At 38.2% G+C, this 20,793-nt stretch overlaps 2 protein-coding genes across 2 annotated transcripts in view; one reads left to right on the top strand and one right to left on the bottom strand.

Annotated features, from left to right (window-relative positions):
* LOC139129324 (uncharacterized) overlaps positions 1-9,841 on the bottom strand; it is a 28,685-nt gene extending 18,844 nt beyond the window's left edge. Inside the window, exons 1-3 of the mRNA XM_070694958.1 lie at positions 9,546-9,841; positions 485-1,761; positions 127-219 (exon numbers count right to left, since the gene is read on the bottom strand). Of these exons, the coding sequence (XP_070551059.1) occupies positions 127-219; positions 485-1,761; positions 9,546-9,841 (1,666 nt within the window). The remainder of the gene's footprint in view (positions 1-126; positions 220-484; positions 1,762-9,545) is intronic.
* LOC139130098 (indolethylamine N-methyltransferase-like) overlaps positions 1-20,793 on the top strand; it is a 64,010-nt gene that overhangs the window by 32,522 nt on the left and 10,695 nt on the right. The window lies entirely within an intron of this gene.

Raw genomic sequence — 20,793 nt, 5'->3', positions numbered from 1 at the left:
GGAAATGAATGCTTTCCATTTGGTGAATCGGCAATCATTGTTGAAAGCGCTATAAGAGCCTTGCGTGACGATTCTTTGGCCTTGGAAGTTAAAACAAACAAAAACGGCGAAATTAATCACACCTACCTGGATCACGTTCCTGAATTTTCCTTTTTCTGGATGGTTTTTGAGACTCTGTCATTCCCCTTTTCTTTATTTTATCGATAACACGTCGTACAACTAACAAGCAAACGAAATGTTTAGCAATAAATAAGTAAATAAATGATAAAGTGCAATACATACATAAAACATCCCTTCCATGGAAGCAAGTGAAAATACAAACTTCGACACTGACAATAGTTACTCCTAAACGTGTACCAACATTCCTTGTAAACGTTCGAAGTGTATTAGTAAAGCAGTAGTGACGGTTGAAAAGTGTTGGAAATTGACGAGTTACAGTACCACATTATTCGATATACGTGTATGTCTATAATCAGAGTAATACCTCGTTTTGTCCATGTGGGCTGCTTCTCTCCTTTTAACTCGATTCCGTGTTTATTCTCAGCGTCATCCTCCACCAATCTGACGAAATCGTTGTTAATATTCTCCAGCTCTGGTGCCACCTTTCCTTCAATTTCAGTTTTGATATCCTTTGCCCTTTTCAACGCAACTTCGTAATTACACAGAAAATCATGGATACGGTCCTGCAATTTGTCAAACTTTGACATATCTACGACCACGCTTTCTTCATATTCAGGCATGTGAACCCTGACCAGTTCATGGCTTTGAGATTTCTTGGCAATAATAACAGGAACGGCGGCACACATAGCTGCTAGTGTTAGATTGACATAATAAACAGAAAACTGGTGAAGTAGGACAAGATTAGTTCTGCTAAGTTCATTATTTAAAGTTTTAGCCGAAGGCATTCGAGCAAGTACGACACATAAATTTGAGCCTGGATCCATACGTTCTAGAAGAGTGGATTCACATCGCTTTGGGACTCCTAGAATTTTCCATTTCAGGGATTGTTTCCTGGTTTTTTGAAAGGAATCTGCCACTGCATTCATTGCCTTAACGATAGCACTGTCACTTGTCAAGTATGCCAGTTCATGCTCTTGGAATACAGTTAGGATTTGAAATACGCCATCGTCATCTACTGGTGCAGGAGAAGGAATTTTCAAGAGATTATCATCTATTATTGGCGATAGTCTAGAATGTTTTATATCAGGACCTTGGCGATATATTTTCTCGTACTCTTTGAAAGTACTGCCTCCGACTGAAAAGATGCCGCTAGAATTTTGTGCCTCTTCGGATAACTTCTCTCGGCGATAGTCGAGTTCTCCATCATCACATTTGGCAATGACAGGGGTAATAAAGTCACTGTCGAACAGATTAACCAAGTAAAACTCGGCTTTCTTGAAGACATCTCTTTCAATTTCGAAAGCTGCCTCGGAGGTTATCATTCCGAATCCAAAGACAAACCTCACGTTTGCCAATTCCTTTAAATTAGGAAAGTAATCTTTGTGATGATACAGCCAATCAGGATCGGGAGTTCCATTTCTGGATTTGAATCTTCCAACCGGTGATGGCGTTATGAGCTCAACGCCATATTCCTTTGCCTCTTTAATTTCTTCTTCAGTAGCTGTCAGGGTAGTGCAGTAAGTAGATATTCCCAATTTGTGAAGTAAACGGATCAATAGATGAACTGCATCAGTCACTCCTCCCTGGATTGGACCTCCCCAATTACTGCTTACTATCAAGGCCTTGTTTCCCATATTCTTCCTGTCAAGGTGCAGAAAGTATAAAGGAATTGGAATATAACTAAATTGACCCATTGTCTATGAAAATTGACGATTGCTTGAAAAGAATTTGATAGTGGCGCAGATCATTATTTAATATGAAGAAACTCTAACTTGTTAACAAGAGTTAAAAGTACAGTACTGAATTCCAAATCAAATGATGACCATTTTTAGCGATATGAAGTTGTTCAAAACGATCTTTCACTACGAAACAAAAGAGCTTCATACCAATAACATACTGTAACAATACATGTGTGTATGTGTATGTATATATGTATGTTTGCATATTATATATATATATATATATATATATATATATATATATATATATATATATATATATATATTTATATATATATATATTATATATATATATATATATAAGCTTATATGCGACTTTTACTCCACTCGTCTCACGACAAGGTGACGATGCCTATCCGTTGGATAACATTCCGACCCCTTCCAGCAGTATAGACCAAAAAGGAAGTGGAATTCAAAAACTATTGATAAATTTGTCGACACTAATTGTGATACACTATTAAATACAGCGTAGTCTTACAAGCCCAAACCTAACAATACTGTGATGTAGCCACTCGATAGTTAATATTATATGATATTTTATGACTTGAATTTAGTTTGTATGACTGACAATGAATGACCGACAGTGACCTATAGTAACCCCTTCTGCACGTGGTACATCGTGAGAACGATTCCCTTGTTTATTTTCGTGACCTCTGAAGGAGAGTCCATCCTCTCTTAGTGAACGTATTGTTTTGACAACTAAATTCAAGTCACGTAGCGTGGCTTGTGATATAGCAGTAGACGTATAAGAGACGGCAACGATACACCGAAATACACTTTAAGTCGTAGCACTTTATTCAGCTGAGTAACGTACGGTTACACGGTAAAACTTGTATGTCTCACACTAGTCTAATGATAGGCGTCTGTCACGGTCAGTGTCGTCTCGAGCGTCGCAACAGGTTCTCTCCTTTAACACACTAAAATGCAGAGTTTATATTGGGTGAATATCTGGCTTTGTCATGACTTTGGTATGCGTCTATAATGAGGAACGTCACTCAAATCTAAGTACAAGGTTAACAGGATGGAAGTATCTCTCAACGCCGAGCATGGCTGAGACTATCTGTCAACATAGCGTCCGGTCAACGTTAATGACTTAAAACAGTTGTCAAAACAATACGTTCACTAAGAGAGGATGGACTCTCCTTCAGAGGTCACGAAAATAAACAAGGGAATCGTTCTCACGATGCACCACGTGCAGAAGGGGTTACTATAGGTCACTGTCGGTCATTCATTGTCAGTCATACAAACTAAATTCAAGTCATAAAATATCATATAATATTAACTATCGAGTGGCTACATCACAATATTGTAATGGTCAATTTAACCCCTGAAGAGCATAATCATTTGAGTTTCTTCAACGTGAGGATGATGTTATTATAACCAAAGCTCACAAAGGAGGAGCAATTCTAGTGCTCCATAATACCGAATGTCAGCGACAGCTACGTGACACAGACTTTTATGCTAAGGAAGCATCTGATGCTACAAAGACAATTATTCAATCAATAAGAAAACAATGTATGCTCGTAAACATCTCTGCATCAGTGATGAGAGGGAGACCCATTTGTAGTTATATTACAGTCTTGCTGCCCTATGGTTGGACCAGATCTTAACAACTGCAGAAGAACAATACTGCTAGTGAAAGATACGACAGAATTCCTGGCCCATCTTGATCAATTCAACAATACACTATTCCAACTACCTGTTGACCTGATGATTGTACCCATACCACACCAAGAGGGACTTGTGGCTATGGAAATGGCTCTTCGGCATCATTCACAATTCACAACCACACGCATTATGAACATTATACGGCTCGCTGAATTTATACTCACAAACAACTGTTATTCTTTTATGGATGGACATCATCGTACAGTTATGAATGCGGATATTGGAAGCCCTTTCGCCGTTAAATATGCTAATATCTATATGATATGGTTTCGGAAATCATATCTACTTGACACTAGATTCCAACTCGTCTGGTACAGAAGATTTGTCGGCGACCTGTTTGATCTATGGACCCCAGCGAAGACAGCGCTGACATAGAATATTGTATATACACTACATTAAAGGTACACGGTCACCGTAAATTTGCATATTCCATATATGGTAAAGGGCGCGGGGCTTAGCGTACTAGCCCTTAACACCTGTAGTTGTCGGTCTTCCATATTTGATACGTCAAAGAACATGCAGACGGCGCTGCTGAGTATGCCATGGCTGGTCGTGTGGAGGCGCCCTTTTTAAAAAGTGGCCACCCGCGTAAAATCTGTGATTGGCTATTAAAAACCAGGTGACCGAATACCTTTAACACCGTACATCTAACTATCAAATTTAATGTCGAATACAGCAAGCCAAGCATAAGATTCCTTGACGTGAATATCATGCAAGACGGAGATAGACTGGAAACGGACTTATTGTCAAACCAACCGATTCCAGCTATTATATTTCTATTAGCTCTTGTCATCGAATACATAAATTTCGCTCAATGCCATACAGTGTAGCTATACGCATTCGGCGATATGTTCGTTTAAGACACATGGACAGAAAACCGACTGGAAAATTTCGCTCTTAGATTTATCCGATCTGGATACAAAAGAAACGTATTACTCCAAAAATAAATGAAGTACGTCATCTTAATCGTCGGGATCTCTTACCGTAAAAGACTATACCAGCAGACACAAGGGTAGCGTATGTTACTACTTACAACCACAGAGAAACATATAGACAGAGTGGCAACACTTGCATGCCTTTTGTTCCATGGTCGTCTCGGTAGACTATTGGCTTTCATATTAAAATGAGCTTCAAAGGTGTTAAACTTTTTGGAGGCTTTGGTTGTGTTGATAATTACACGAGATTATGCGAAAAATACGACGAGATGGCATCGTACTGCCAGTCGCGTAGCAACCATAGTTACTTTGTGAGCTCTCAGGCCAGAAACACTGCTTCACGCCATCAAAACTACACGCCAGCAGTTTCATAAACATGTCCTTCCTTGACGCACGTGTAAAAGACGGTATGACTGACCGTAAACCATTGAGTAAACCAGACAGTATCGATAAAAGACTTTCAACTTTGATTCAAATACACTCATTATATTCATAAAAATATGAGAGGAATTTTAAAACGGTAAAACTCATTTTCCTGAAGCTCAAAACACTCCCGTTTTCGCCAGCACGTCAATTCTGCTCAGCACCACACGACAACAACATTACAAACTTTGCCGAACATACTTTCGCTTAACAATCGGCGAAAATCCGAAAATTACCGAAGGATTCATGGTCGGCACTCTTCGGAAAAGAGAGGAGAGAGCAACCTGAGGCGAGAAAACATGGATGGGTTACGTAACCGCTTCACGCCTTAAACAATACCCGTTGCCACTCTATCTATCTTTCTCTATGTTACAACCCACTAGGACAAAACTAAACCAAACGGTTTCTGATCACCATCATATTCTCTTCCTGTCTGACGTCACGAAAGATGCAATTCCAACACCCACTTAATTCATACCGCCAATGTGAACAAGGATCATGTTAATCTCGATGCAAAAGAAACATTTTGGAGATATATATATATATATATATATATATATATATATATATATATATATATATATATATATATTATATATATATATATATATATATATATATATATAATATATATTTATGTATGTATGTATACCCATAGTATTTTTCTTTGTTTGGCGTCATCGTATACAAGTGTTTTCGCTGAGCTGTACAACTTCTCGCCGAAGGCGCGAAGTTATGCGGCTCCTCGAAAACGATAAATATATAATATATATATATTTATGTATGTATACCCATAGTATTTTTCTTTGTTTGGCGTCATTGTATACAAGTGTTTTCGCTGAGCTGTACAACTTCTCGCCGAAGGCACGAAGTTATGCGGCTCCTCGAAAAATACTCGTATTCGATGATGTTAAACAGAAAAAATTCCATGGATTATACATTTATGACATGAACAGTCTTCTTATTTTTCTTTTGATGTGGACGGATTAAAATTATTGTAACAAATCGCATGATTGTTGTCGTGATTTGTATTTTAATTACCCGGATACTTTCATTTAATGAATAAAGCGGGCCGTCACCCAGGAGGTGTGCAAATGTTTACAGTTATACTTTCATTCATAAATCCGATCAAGTTGGAATTTTGATATATCGAATGGTATCTAAACCAATCAGACATACCGATTCGGTCACGTGAACGTGTCAATCATTGTCTCGCGCTGTACCGATGCCAAGGCAAGTCAGCCATCGGCGGACATAGTTTTCACTGCGCTAGCGACGGATAGCCATAGTGTTTTGAGTTATTTAGAACGTTTACAAATATATTTATGGAGTAAATATTACTACACGATCGAAACAGTATAGTATTCTTAGAGATGCCGTGGCTTTTACGTTTACGACCTTGGCGGGCCCGAAATATTTCGATCGATGACACACAGAGAGTACGTTTGGGGTAGGCACAGCGCTGCCGTAACGGTGTCAACTTGTCAGTTCCCATCTCAGTGGTCAACGTTTTCGTCTTAAGGACTTTGATGTTTGACATGACACATATGTCGCCCGTAGATACATCCTTATTTTGTTGCTTGACGGAAACTCTGTTCTTTTGTGAGTGTTGTTCCGAGTCAACTTTCGAAATACATCGGATTCAGCAGCGCTTCACGGCAGAGTTCAGGCGACAGCTTATGTCTTCACTACAGCCCTATGCTGCAGGTTTGATTCCGATCGATAATTAACGGAATTTTTGAGTGATGAAGGAAATTTATCGTTTCTCGTCAGAAGACTTTATGCTTGTGCATTTTATGTCACTTTCCCAAAGATTATACAGTACTCATTTGAGGTGTATCTTTCGGGTTTATCGCCAACCGGGATCGCCAGGTACGACTTCGATTGGCGATCGCCAGATACGATGTCCACATTTAGCCTTACTTGACTTGAGCCACGACGTTACTGAGTCATTAACACGATCGACGGTATCCTCATTCGATTCTTGGGAATAGTTAATGCTTTTGCGACTCGAAATTTCGTTGGAAATGCCTTCCATGTTGCCATTTGTGAATTTATCGGGTCACCTTTTTATAAAAATGTCATGAGAGCGCGGCATCGATCACTACAAATCAGTCTGTGTCGCGGCGCGCATGTATCAACGGTACAATTACAGGGAAAAAGTTCCGGTTGAACGTAAAACAGGGGCAATATAAATTTCTTATCTGTGCAGGTGTACGTCACACTAATGGTGATTGATGATACGGGCAAGTTCATGTTACTATATATATATATATATATATATATATATATATATATATATATATATATATATATATATATATATATATATATATTAAATGATATTTTGCAGAGTGCACAATGTCATTTGAATGAGCTTAAATTATATATATATATATATATATATATATATATATATATATATATATATATATATAATTTAAGCTCATTTAAATGACATTGTGCACTCTGCAAAATATCATTTACTTATTTACTTTTAATTTGATCAGTCTGCCTTCATCATACAACTACGATCATAGATACATCTTCGATGTTTAAGTCGACCTTTCATCGAATGTCTAAGGTGATCAACTCACTCCAACAGATTCTGGAGAAAAAATCGTACAATTAGAGAGTGTTTATATATTATGCCAACTGTGTTTTGTAACATATCTTCTTTTCTTTAAGTTATTGTGTGATGTTTGTTTTAAATTATTTCTCCAAGTATTTATCTTAGTACCGGTACTGAAGTTAAGCTAGTTAGAACTTGCTCAGATGGATAATAATAATAACTTAATTCTATCTATTTTAATATAATCATCTATATCAGTAAAACACTACTGTTTCTATGTAAGATACTGACGATAAAATATTTTGCTTTGATATGTTGTAGTATTTAACAAAAGTAGCTTCTTTTTTACATTTCGAGGCCAAAATCGGGTCACTACCATTTCGAAGTGAAGTGTCAGAATTCAGAAAAGGGCCCGACATTATTGGCAAAATCAAGTCAAAAGTATCGAAATCTGCTTTTGATTGCTCTGAGGTCAGTCAGAAATGCTGGCAAATATTTATTTTCCCATAAAATATGAAAGTTAGAGAGTCTATTGATTCTAAGATCGGTCACCCTCCCAAATTGACACCAAGAAATGGGCCTAAAACCATGTAGGAAATGTAAACCTGCATAATAAGCTACTGAACGGCAAAAGCAAAATTATTATGAAATGCAAGGATGCGTTGTAGGCAGAGACGCACTGCATGCAAACCCTATAATCCTTACAGTATCAGCGTGCCGATATTTATCTAAATAGTACATACAGATGGAATCATATGAATTCACGCGTATAATTGTATAATACAGGCAACACATTAGTGTAAATTTGTCTGTATTATTACAGTGTAAGAAGGCGATGAATCACTGTTTAAGGTGGTTGGAGAATAAAATTATACATTTTAAAAATCAAAATTTATATCCATCAATTTATCCTTGAACTGGTTTGTGTAACCGTCACGAATTAAATTTTTGACCAAAAGCATATTCATTGCCAGTAGTTAAAAATTACATGGTCTCCATGTGGTTAATAAATTTGGAAACCAATGAAAAAATCATGGTTTAGTGTAATTGGTCAAAGTACATCCGAAAATGGCTGAAGAAATTATCAACCCAGCTTGTGTTGATTGTACCAGAAACAATTCTAAGTGCATATGAAAATCACAGAGTTTTGTCTTTGTGCCAAGTTTTATTCAATTACTTCAGGCCATGTTTGTTTAATGCCTGGGACCTGTAAAATGCGGAACAAAAATGGCAACCAGGCGGCCATATTTGATTTGGCTGAGTCATATTTCTGTCTGTTACTTATCCACTAGGTGACTGACTGCCGTATAATGCGAGTTGGAACCCGTTTGAAAACACTGTGTTGCCATGAAATAATTCTATGTGTGTTTGAAAGTTATATTAATTTTTTGTGCCAAATATGAAAGAAATCAGTGAAAGCATATACAGCTGTAGACACGAAAAAGTGTAAACAAAATGACCATAATGGAGCGTATCGAAAATCAAATTGACGTGCATGCATATTATGTATGTTTAGTATTGTCATTTTGCCAAGTTTGAAAGAAATTGATCTGACCATGTCCGGAATTTGCATTTCATTGTATTAAGATTAATCCGTGATATTTTAGTTTGCACTCCTTTTCCATATTGTCCTTGTTGTTGTTGTTGTTGTTGTTGTTGTTATTGTCGTTACCGTCATCACCATTATCATCATTATCATCACCATAATTAATGATTCTTTCTAATGATGAAGATTATTTTTATCAAAAATAATCCTACTTGTTATAATTTTCTGTAAATTGATGTCGTGTAACGCATTTTTTATGTTGTTCATGATTTTTGACTATGCACTAGAGCAAAATTTAATGAGATATACCAGAAAAAAATCGAGGCAAAAGTAAAAAAAAACTTGTAAATTCTTTGAAGGAGGTTGAATGACCCATCAGCAGATCACGTAAGTGTCGATATCACCTCGATGACCATAGTACCCCGTAATGAGTACAGGCTATATTCAGAAGTTGTTTGGTAGCCAAAGTATGTCTGACGATAACAGCTAACCCCTGAGCTACAGTTTATTCACCTCAGTAAACATGACAATTATGCACTTACTTTGTTTTTTTATCTTTCTTTCCAGCCTTCTTTGGATTTCTCCAAGTGGTACTTCGACTTGAAGAAGTGGCGGCAGCTTCGTCTCTCTCTAGGGTGTCTGGCTTGGCTTCATCGTCCTTGTCGTCGGGCAGGTGACCCGTGGCAAATGCAGACGGACCCATGGCGCGAAGACTCGCAATGGCGACGTCGGTTGCAGCAGAAATAACTCGACGATCATAGTCGCTGTATTCATCACCACTGTCACTGCCCTTACTGCTAGTGCTTTCCCTTCGACTTTGACGCTGTGTACTCATCATGGTGCTAATAAACTCTGATCAGCGGCTAGAATGATGATATACAAAAGTATGTACAGTCGTACAGTTTTCTGGGTTGCAAGTATGTGTTTGTGTTCATGACAGGCAGTCTGAAGGTTAATATTTACACAAAATTTATGACAATTAAGGGCTACGTACGCGTTATTAAGGTAGTATGCGCCACCTGCCGAAAGGGAAAGACCTTAACTTTTGCTCAAACTTTCCTCAAGGAATCTTTCAACCATTCCCTTACCATATCAACAATAAAACTAGGGGTCACCATGTGAAGTCTGGAACTACCTAAACAAATTGCCTAACATTTTGCGATATTTGAAATTTAAAATGGCCGCCATCCCTGTGTTAACTCTATAAGGGACAAAATTAAATTTCCGATTATCCAAAAACTAAGAAATACACAATGCCAAGCTTTAAAATGAATTGCGGAGATTTGAGTGTCCGAATATCTGTCCCCAACGACCCGTTCTAATTTAATATGACTGTGATAAATCAGACAAAACTTCCGTGGACAAGACCCAGAGGAGCGGGTGTTCTACGGACAAATCCACTGAACACTTACGTGCAGAAACGTGAAAAAACTCAACAATGAATGGTTATATGCAGATTATATGGGTCGTTAAAACGCTGTTTTTAGTGAGAGAGGAATTCATGGCTACAATTTTACGTCTACCTTATCAGTACCACTCAGACAATGACACAGGTCTTCTGAGGTCACGAGATAAGGTGTGTTTGCGTTGACGTCACTGTGACTTATACAGCTCTACTTCTATACTCAGCTAAATGGTGGTTTCAAGTGCCGTCTGGACATGTTGAGAAACTTTGCTTTGTGTACAATGTTGCCCATGTATTTATGTGGGCGGGATCTCAACGGTCTGTCCAATCAGCCGGAATGCATGATCTCGCTTCAGGTCGTGTAACTTTAATGTCTTCTTTGCACATCATATCCCTCTTACACAATACCAACTAAGAGCTTGCTCTATACACTCGGATTCTCCACCATGTCTCACAGTTCACTGTCCTCCATCGCAAAATAACCGGTGAGGCGTGTACAAAATACAAAAGCAGGATGCAAAAATTCAAAGACAACACTTGTTTGTTACTTGAATGCCGAGAGGTTAAATCAATGGGCGTTTTTATTTTTATTTTAAACTTTATTTACTGTTTGATAGTTTGTTCGGCCAATAAGGCCGATCTTCCACAAGATCGACCATTAAAAATAAATTAAAACTACAAATAAATACATAAACGAACAACGGTATACCAGAAAATGAACAAGAGAATAACAGGAAACAGAGCAGCTTTACGTTACACCTGATCAATGAGACTTGTATAAAAATTCTACTTGAATGACTTAAGATTTGGGCTATTTTTTAAAGACGAAGGGAGGTCGTTCCAAAAATGAGCAACTGAATAAGGCTTTTTCTCGAGATTCATTTTCTGAGTTTTGGCAATTGCAAATACAAATATTGTTTATCGAAGTTGAGCGCATTGACCTTGACAAACGGACTTTGCAGGTTGGGAAAAATTCTGTGAATATTTTTGACACGTGCCATCGAAAATGAGGAACATCTGTACACCCTTGTGTTATTTTAAGCGATCACTTAATGTAAGCAGCCCCAGTCTTTTAACAGCGGACCGGTTTGTTGGTCCAATTTGGCCCTATATAGCAAACGAATGGCTTCCTTTTTTAATTTTCAGAGTTTTTTACTGTTCGACTAGTCAAAATTTCCCCAAACATCAGAGTAATAGTCCAAGGTTGATTGAACATAACATGTATATAATAACATCCATACACCAAAATGTAAAATCATCATATCATTCCCTGTACATGTGGATACAATGCGTGACCAGATCCTCTAACACAGTTATGTCAATATTGTTATCAGTTTGTGGTCATTTTATTACTTCTGCTTGTCAGCAAAAAGGTCATACTAATAGCAACAGTTGATATATTTACCATAGGTCAAAGATGTTCAGAAACCTATATTCAATCATATGACTACATTACGATCGCATTGAGACTTGAGGTACCAGGTAAACACTGCTTTATCGCCTGTATAGTTACTCATTACTCATGAGTTACTCATTACTAGCTGTTTTTCTCTACATCTCCTGGTAACCTGAAAAGGGTAATTTCAGTGGCTTTGGCTGATTCAGTCCCACAAGACCTGCCCTCAGTTTTCACAGCAAAGATTGTAATCGCAGCAGAAATTTCACAATTTTGTTCGATTTCTACAAGTGACTCCATATCAAACTCTTGACAGCCTTCGTCGCTGTCTTTCGTCTGGTTCTGCGTAAAGCAAACCTTCTTCCCTCGTTTACTGGTACATCTGATCTCTATGTCCATCTGTTATAGTTGTAAATTTCACGGTTTAACTACAAGGGTTCTTATTGGCATTACTTGGTCAAAGTCCATTCGTTGTCATAAAGGCACACTTACTATTGCAATATATAACCTGATCGGTCACGACACAGTCTACATTCAGTAAACGCAGAAGTTGTGCAAGTTAGGTCAAAACGAGACTGACAACACAATCAGTTACTCTCCCACAGTAAAACCACTTTTGATAGTTGATCATTTCAGGACACAAGTTACAGTTTATAAAATATTCTCGGCCGAGAGTATTTGCATGTCTCAGCATTGCAACGATTGGCTACCTCGGTGACCTTGGCAGAAATGACAGTCACCGATACAAGTTTATAAAAACAAAATGGAATTTAAAGTTGTCAAATACCGAAATATAAAATCAAGTTTCCTGTCCTTTCAGGTCGTCCCTACGCTGCCTATCTGTCTGCCTGTGTCTCTGCCTTACTGTGCCTATGTACTCTCGATTTATGATTGTTATATACGCTACACTGACTGTACGGCAGCTGGAAAGAGTCTGCCTCCAAAAACAGTCAATCTGTGAAATCGCCCAATAATCTCAGAATTTCTCTTATTTTACAATCTGGTTCGGAAGGCTCCACAGGAATATCTATCAGGTGATCAGCAAAACTACAATGCATCCCGACCGAATAACGTTTTTTTAAACATGTGTATGCATACATTTATATTGAGAAAAGCATTACAATTCCGACCTCTCGCCAATGAGGAATTTCAAATATTGGTAAAGTTGAGGTCATTTTATTTCTCTTATTATATCAAAATATGCTTTGTGATCCCTTTCCTGTATCTTTTGCCTGATTACATGTTAATTTTTTTAAATAATACTCGATGCAATGTACAACCTTACGAAGACACCAAGCAAATAAGGATTAAACGTGATGATTTGCATCACAAAACAATAACTTCGATTTAGTGGATGTTCACGTCGCTAACTTACATGAGTTTCAAGAAATAATGCCAGCCTTACAAACCTGAGGGATACAGGTCAGTTCGTTTGCACAACAGATCCCGACTTGTTAACTTTGTCAAATAGGGGATGGCGACTTCTTGCTGCGTTTACTTACTAGTATGCATGGCACTGTCGATTTCCATTTTCAACACTTACAGCCATCATACACAGATCGTTGAGAAGTGACAAATGTCGATGTGATGATCTCCAATGATGATGATCGGTGGTTTTTTGCGACTTTACATCCAATTACATCTGACTGTTGTTATTGATAATACAGACTACAGTATGGCCTGTAATATAACTAAGATGCCTTGTGAAAGTTTGTCTACCTGAGCCATCTTGAAAGAACACGATTGGAACTAATTTGGGATAATTGAATGATGAAGTAATGTCGATTTATTTTGCTAATGAAAATTCGTCTGCTTTTCTTTTTAAGTTACACGCTTTTTGTTATGAGAAATTTATAATATCGCAACATTCAGCTATAGGGCACCTAACACTTTTGAGAAATTTGAAAAATATAAAGATCCAATAATCCCAAATTAGTTCCAATTGTGTTAAAGGTGGTAGTGCTGTAAATGCATGATATACATAAGATTCTGCAGAAAACGTGTTTTAAAATGAAAAGATGAAGTGGAGTCAAATAAAACTAGTCGGTCCTCAAAACACGGTCAGTTTTGATTATACTATCTCCCAATACCCTGCACATGCCATCAATGTCCCGGTTTAGATACCAATGGGTAATTTCTGAATTTTTAAGGCGCAATTCGTTGGTCGCTAGTGGAGCGCCGGGGATAGTAAGCTGAGTATTTGAACTAAGAATTTACCCATGGAGCGCGTACTATGTGAAGGACAGAGGCCCACAGAGGGACAAACGGATCGGATGGACAGACCATCGGATGGACAGGCAGGCAGACAGACAGACAGACAAACAAACAAACAGAAAGAATGATAACCGAAGATCTATGCTCTCACATTATTGTTGTCGTCAGTACAGCGCCGCCAGCGGCAGAACTTGAAAGTGTACTGCTCACATGTATATTGTACACAGTATAGCGGAAGTCTTACCGCTACAATATAATTAAAGTTTATCTAACTCACAGTGTACAGAATGACCAAATTTCGAAGAAAATACATGTACACATGTGTATGGTGTCCAATCCATGCCAAAATTACTACTTTGATTTTACAACACAACATGCTATTTCACAACTAAACATGCTATTCGACAACACATCATGCACTTCCAAATCCTATTTTACAACTCAACATGCTCTTCCCAATTTCATTTGACAATTCAACATGCTATTTCACAACTCAACATGCTATTTGACAACACATCATGGACTTCCAAATCCTATTTTACAACTCAACATGCTCTTCCCAATTTCATTTGACAACACATCATGGACTTCCAAATCCTATTTTACAACTCAACATGCTCTTCCCAATTTCATTTGACAATTCAACATGCTATTTCACAACTCAACATGCTATTTGACAACACATCATGGACTTCCAAACTCAACATGCTCTTCCCAATTTCATTTGACAACACATCATGGACTTCCAAATCCTATTTTACAACTCAACATGCTCTTCCCAATTTCATTTGACACTTCCAAATCCTATTTTACAACTCAACATGCTCTTCCCAATTTCATTTGACAATTCAACATGCTATTTCACAACTCAACATGCTATTTGACACACATCATGGACTTCTAAATCCTATTTTACAACTCAACATCCCATTCTAAAGCTAGCTCTGCGGAGCAGGGCAGTGTTACTGGCTATCGAACAAGATTCAAAATGGCGGACGCGAAATGGTCCCCTCGCACAGAGAGAGAAATGCGAACTTTGCACAAGTCTAAAAACGCAGCTTAGTACATTGTGTATCTAAACAAAATGAGCGTGCTCGAAAACTAGGATCGATCACGGTTATAAATTAAAAATTGGCTGTTTTTGGAAAAGAAACTGCGCGCTGCAATCAGCAGTTTTTCTATTGTGCACCGTGCGTGGGAGGCTTTTGTGAAAGACCGAGATTTACTATATGGCGCATCTGATACGGATATGGTCCCATCGCATATAGAGAGATGAAAATAGGCTTTGTGTAAGTTCAAAAGCACAGCTTAGCTCATCGTGCATCTAGACAAGTTGAGCGTGCTCAAATAGGAGATCGATCACGATTTTGGGTGAAAATAACCGAGTTTTCGGTGGAGAGACCACAGTCGTTTCGAGAGCTATTCAGTGCTGGGACTATTCGCCACATAGACGAGTGTGTAGAAGCGAGAAATACCCCTCGCTTCTGTACACTCGTCTATGGGGCGAATAGTCCCAGCGCTGAATAGCTCTCCAAACGACTGTGGAGAGACTGCGCGTTGCAACCAGTGGTTGGTTTTGCCTATGGCGGTCAGCAGGGCTGTGGTGGGAGGCCTTTAGCCGGCAAGGGGTGGACCATTGGGGAGTGGAAAATTTTCGAAAAAAAAATTCCCCACAAATTTCAATAAAAATAATCAGCCAAAGAAACTTGAGAAAAACAGATGACGCACTTTGGTAAAAGGAAAAAAAATCCGTCAAAAGTTACTTTCTGAAACATTTTTATTTCAGTCTGCATCAGATATACTATGATTCTTTGGCCAAGAAGGGGGGGGAGGGGAGATCTGAAAGGTATGATCGTGGCCAGTAAATGAAGTAACTTTTTTATTTTATAACTTTTTGTTCTGTTTATCATATTTTTTCTTTCACTGAAGTTTGGCATCGTAAAGTAATTCGAGATATAAGATAATGTAAAAATCTTATCTGTGATATCGATTGTTAACAACTGTATTGTGGGTCTTTACACTATGATTAATGATTACAGCGACCTCTATCGGTTGTTATCCACACAGTCTTTCTCGCGAAGTCCGTTCCAACAGAGCTTTGACCCTTGTCTGGCCCCATATTCGTATTTTACATCTCCGCTTGCTGAGGCTAATAGTTGTCAGTTGTCATGGCTGTAATGTCGCTATCCGTATTCTTCTGCACTATTGCATTTCACACGCACGGTATTCAACCGTCAAGACAAGTGTACAAATGAAATTTTGAAAAGAAAAATACGGATTTGTAATGTTTAATTGTAAAATAAAGTTTAGAACATTACAATGGAAATCAGTTTCGTTGAATAGTGAAATACAAAGAAAGTGATTGTTTGTCATACGGTCGGTGAATATTTCCCATTTTATGTACCGATGCAAGCTGCCTGAATTGTTGAATTCTTGTTAATTAATCATAGTGTAAAGACCCACAATACAGTTGTTAACAATCGATATCACAGATATGATTTTTATATTATCTTATATCTCGAATTACTTTACGATGCCAAACTTCAGTGAAAGAAAAACATATGATGAACAGAACAAAAAGTTATAAAATAAAAAAAGTTACTTCATTTACTGGCCACGATTATACCCTTCAGATCTCCCCTCCCCCCCCCTTCTTGGCCAAAGAATCATAGTATATCTGATGCAGACTAAAATAAAAATGTTTCAGAAAGTAACTTTTGACGGATTTTTTTCCTTTTACCTAAGTGCGTCATCTGTTTTTCTCAAGTTTCTTTGGCTGATTATTTTTATTGAAATTTGTGGGGAATTTTTTTTTCGAAAATTTTCCACTCCCCAATGGTCCACCCCTTGCTGGCTAAAGGCCTCCCACCACAGCCTTGCTGACCGCCATAGGCAAACCCAACCACTGGTTGCAAGCGCAGTTTCTCCACCGAAAACAATCGGTTTTTTTCACCCAAATCGTGATCGATCTCCTATTTTGAGCACGCTCAACTTGTCTAGATGCACGATGAGCTAAGCTGTGCTTTCGAAACTTAGACAAAGCCTATTTTCATCTCTCTATGCGATGGGACCATATCCGTATCAGATGCGCCATATAGTAAATCTCGGTCTTTCACGATAAGCCTCCCACGCACGGTGCACAATAGACAAAACTGCTGATTGCAGCGCGCAGTTTCTTTTCCAAAAACAGCCAATTTTTAATTTATAATCGTGATCGATCCTAGTTTTCGAGCACGCTCATTTTGTTTAGATACACAATGTACTAAGCTGCGTTTTTAGACTTGTGCAAAGTTCGCATTTCTCTCTCTGTGCGAGGGGACCATTTCGCGTCCGCCATTTTGAATCTTGTTCGATAGCCAGTAACACTGCCCTGCTCCGCAGAGCTAGCTTTAGAATGGGATGTTGAGTTGTAAAATAGGATTTGGAAGTCCATGATGTGTTGTCAAATGAAATTGGGAAGAGCATGTTGAGTTTGGAAGTCCATGATGTGTTGTCAAATAGCATGTTGAGTTGTGAAATAGCATGTTGAATTGTCAAATGAAATTGGGAAGAGCATGTTGAGTTGTAAAATAGGATTTGGAAGTCCATGATGTGTTGTCAAATGAAATTGGGAAGAGCATGTTGAGTTGTAAAATAGGATTTGGAAGTCCATGATGTGTTGTCAAATGAAATTGGGAAGAGCATGTTGAGTTGTAAAATAGGATTTGGAAGTGCATGATGTGTTGTCAAATAGCATGTTGAGTTGTGAAATAGTATGTTGAATTGTAAAATAGAATTCGGAATGGCATGTTGTGTTGTAAAATCAAAGTAGTAATTTTGGCATGGATTGGACACCATAACATGTGGCCATCCTTTTTAGACACTTAAATCGAGAGAGACAAAAAACCAAGCCATGGACACGAAAAGCGTTTCGCTTTTACTCTGGTTCTTTGATCAAACTAGAATTACTGGGTCATAATAATTGTTCTGATAGATACCACTGCTATGTTCAGCGACTTGGTCTTCAGCATTTCACCTTATGAGGGCGCTATTCATGTACTGAGCCACTGATTACGTCCTGTCTCTTTCCTTCCGCTGTCTGCCTTATGACAACCAGTGTGATGAAATGCAGTGCTTTCAAGATTTATTGACAACTTAGAAAGTATGGAAGATGTAAAAATAAAAAAAACGAGACAATATTTTTTTTTGTAATATTTTTCCCTTTGATAGCGACAACTTCAAGTGAAGCCCGCCTGCTTGATTCAAGCCCCGACCTGATAAAAAGTCTCGTTTTCCGCAAAACTTGGGATTCTTTTATCACCGATACACCTGGTACAATTTTAGCAAATCTCCGATATGCACGAAGGTTCCCCGGTCTGAGCAATGAAGCCATGTTCTTCGAGCACTTGAGGTATTCGTCTTTGCTGTTGCAAGCGGCTTTCAGACAGAAACAAGTCGTCAGGCAGTCGAAGGGGCGTGCTCAACATCGCCGAGTGGGTTGGCTTTGTGAACGTCGCAGAAAGTGGCATCTTTTATTTTATCACTGAGCATGTTTTCATATTAACATTAAGTGGGTAGAAAAGACAAGCAAAACATATTACTGAATTATTACATTAACTCTGCTTTTTATCTGCACGCTGCAAATTCAAGCCTCTCCTAGCAATCCATCAATGTTTTTGGGATATATAGAAGGACACTTTTCTACACTTCGCTAAACAACTACCACCCGTTTCCACCACAAATGGAGATGCTTTCCTTAATATAGCTCGTTGACTACTTGCGAAATGGAAGAATACCAAGGAGGCATTTTTCTGCACCTGTGACCTTTCACTTTGCAGACGTGTCTACTGATAGGCGTACAGCCGAAGCATCCTGGTTCACCCTTGACCAATCGCTTGAAGGTGCGCGGCTGTTTCTGTTGGTCTCATATCGGGTTGTGATAATCTCATTGAAGCTGGTATAGGCCGATGCGAAGGAGTACTATACACAAGGGCCCATATCAATGTCGATCGCCGGAAACACCATCAAGATAAAAGAAAGCATATGCTATAAATAACCTAAAGAATGTGATGGTATTAATTTACAATTCATGAAAATTAAATGTCAGCAGTTTGGAGTGTCTTGTGAGCGGAGATAGAGACATCAATGGTTGTTCGGAGTAGCCCGGTATGGAACCGGGCACAAGTAGACAGTCTGGTATGTCACAACTCTACACTGAAGATTTGCTATTGTCTATGATGGACAGCATTGTCTTTCGATGGTTTCGAGAGAGGCGGAGCTCAAGATGTACAATAGAATACGTGAATCCCACGTGTTTGCCCTTCATACTTAAAACGATCATTAACCACATTCCTGGTGGACAAAGTTTGTGTTTTGTTGATACGTCACATCTTGCGTCATAGACCCTAGAGAAAGGTAAACCGCTAACATGCCTTGATACTTGTGGAAATTGCAGGATGCATCTGATTTTTGGTTCAATATTGTGCTAAATTAACTAAAGCAATAACAAGTCGTATCTACGAGAAGTCTACACTGCAGATGATAGCGATACTTCAGTCTCGATCGGCTCATTGACCTTGTACTATGTTTAGGGCAGAGATTTGTCTCGAAGCAGTGGGTAGAAATTGCATGAAATCCGTACCGTACAGTGTCAAATTTCTAAAAGATGTACCTCAAAAACAAGATAGGAACACTTCTTTTCTCACCTTTTCCTCGTCTGCTCGCTATATATAATATGGAAAATATTCCTTCATGTCCTTAGCCCGGCTCTGATAGCATTATAAAAAATGACGAAAAAATAAGTCTGTAATTAAAAAAAAATAATGAATAGGGATACGCTAGGACCCCCATAACTCAAAAGTAGGATGGTGGCAAATTTTTTATGTTTATTTTGCTGTAAAGATAAATCAAAGCACAAAATATGCAAAATAGGACAATTCTCCCTCAAATCCTAAAATATGTTTTGCTGAAACTATAACAATAACCGAAAAGGAGCCCGTTTCTGGTATAGAAAGCGTAGGGTAGGCTTACTTTAGGACAAGGTACCTCTAAAAGAAGGGTGGGATCGCCTCTTTTTTTACTATACTGTTGTCAGAATGAATAAAAGCCAACATATGCAATGCAAAAAATCACAAATGTCACAGTAGTCCTCAACAAGTTTTAGGCGTATTATTTAAGTGTTCAAATCACCACAATACAACAAAAATGAGCCCGTTTACAATAGAAACTCCATTGGGTAGAGGTACTGTGGGACCCCTTGTTACTCTAAAAAGGACGGCAACCCTTCCCCTGTCCTGTTTATTTTTGTGACATAATTAATTAGAGTGCGACATATGTAAACATAAAAAATGACATTATTATCTGAACGTTTTGAGAGTGTTTAAATGAAATCAATTAAAAAGAAAAAAGAATTCGAAAAGCATTTATAGCAGAAAAAGCGTAAGGTATAGGGTACTTCAGAACCGCCTAACTCAAAAGTGGGGCGGGAATCCCCTTTTCAGTTATTTTTGTTGCTGTTATTAATCAGATCATAACACACACAAAAACAAGGAAAATGACAAATTAGTTTTAATTTTGAGTACGCCACAACCTTAAGATATAGCTTACAAGCTTAGCCTCTACAGGTGCACACGGCACTGTTGTTGCTTACAAGGAATTCTGGTGTGGACTAGAATTCAAATGTAAACAACTTGAAACTACAGTAAAATTTACACGTAATACGGTATCGACGCTGTGTTGACAAGCTGAATAGTAGAGGTTTTTCAAGATGATTTTGGGAGTAAAACAAGAACTTGAA

Source organism: Ptychodera flava, chromosome 3 (assembly GCF_041260155.1).
Source record: "Ptychodera flava strain L36383 chromosome 3, AS_Pfla_20210202, whole genome shotgun sequence".
In the NCBI taxonomy this organism is placed as follows: domain Eukaryota; kingdom Metazoa; phylum Hemichordata; class Enteropneusta; family Ptychoderidae; genus Ptychodera; species Ptychodera flava.
This window is presented reverse-complemented; position numbering and strand designations above follow the sequence as displayed.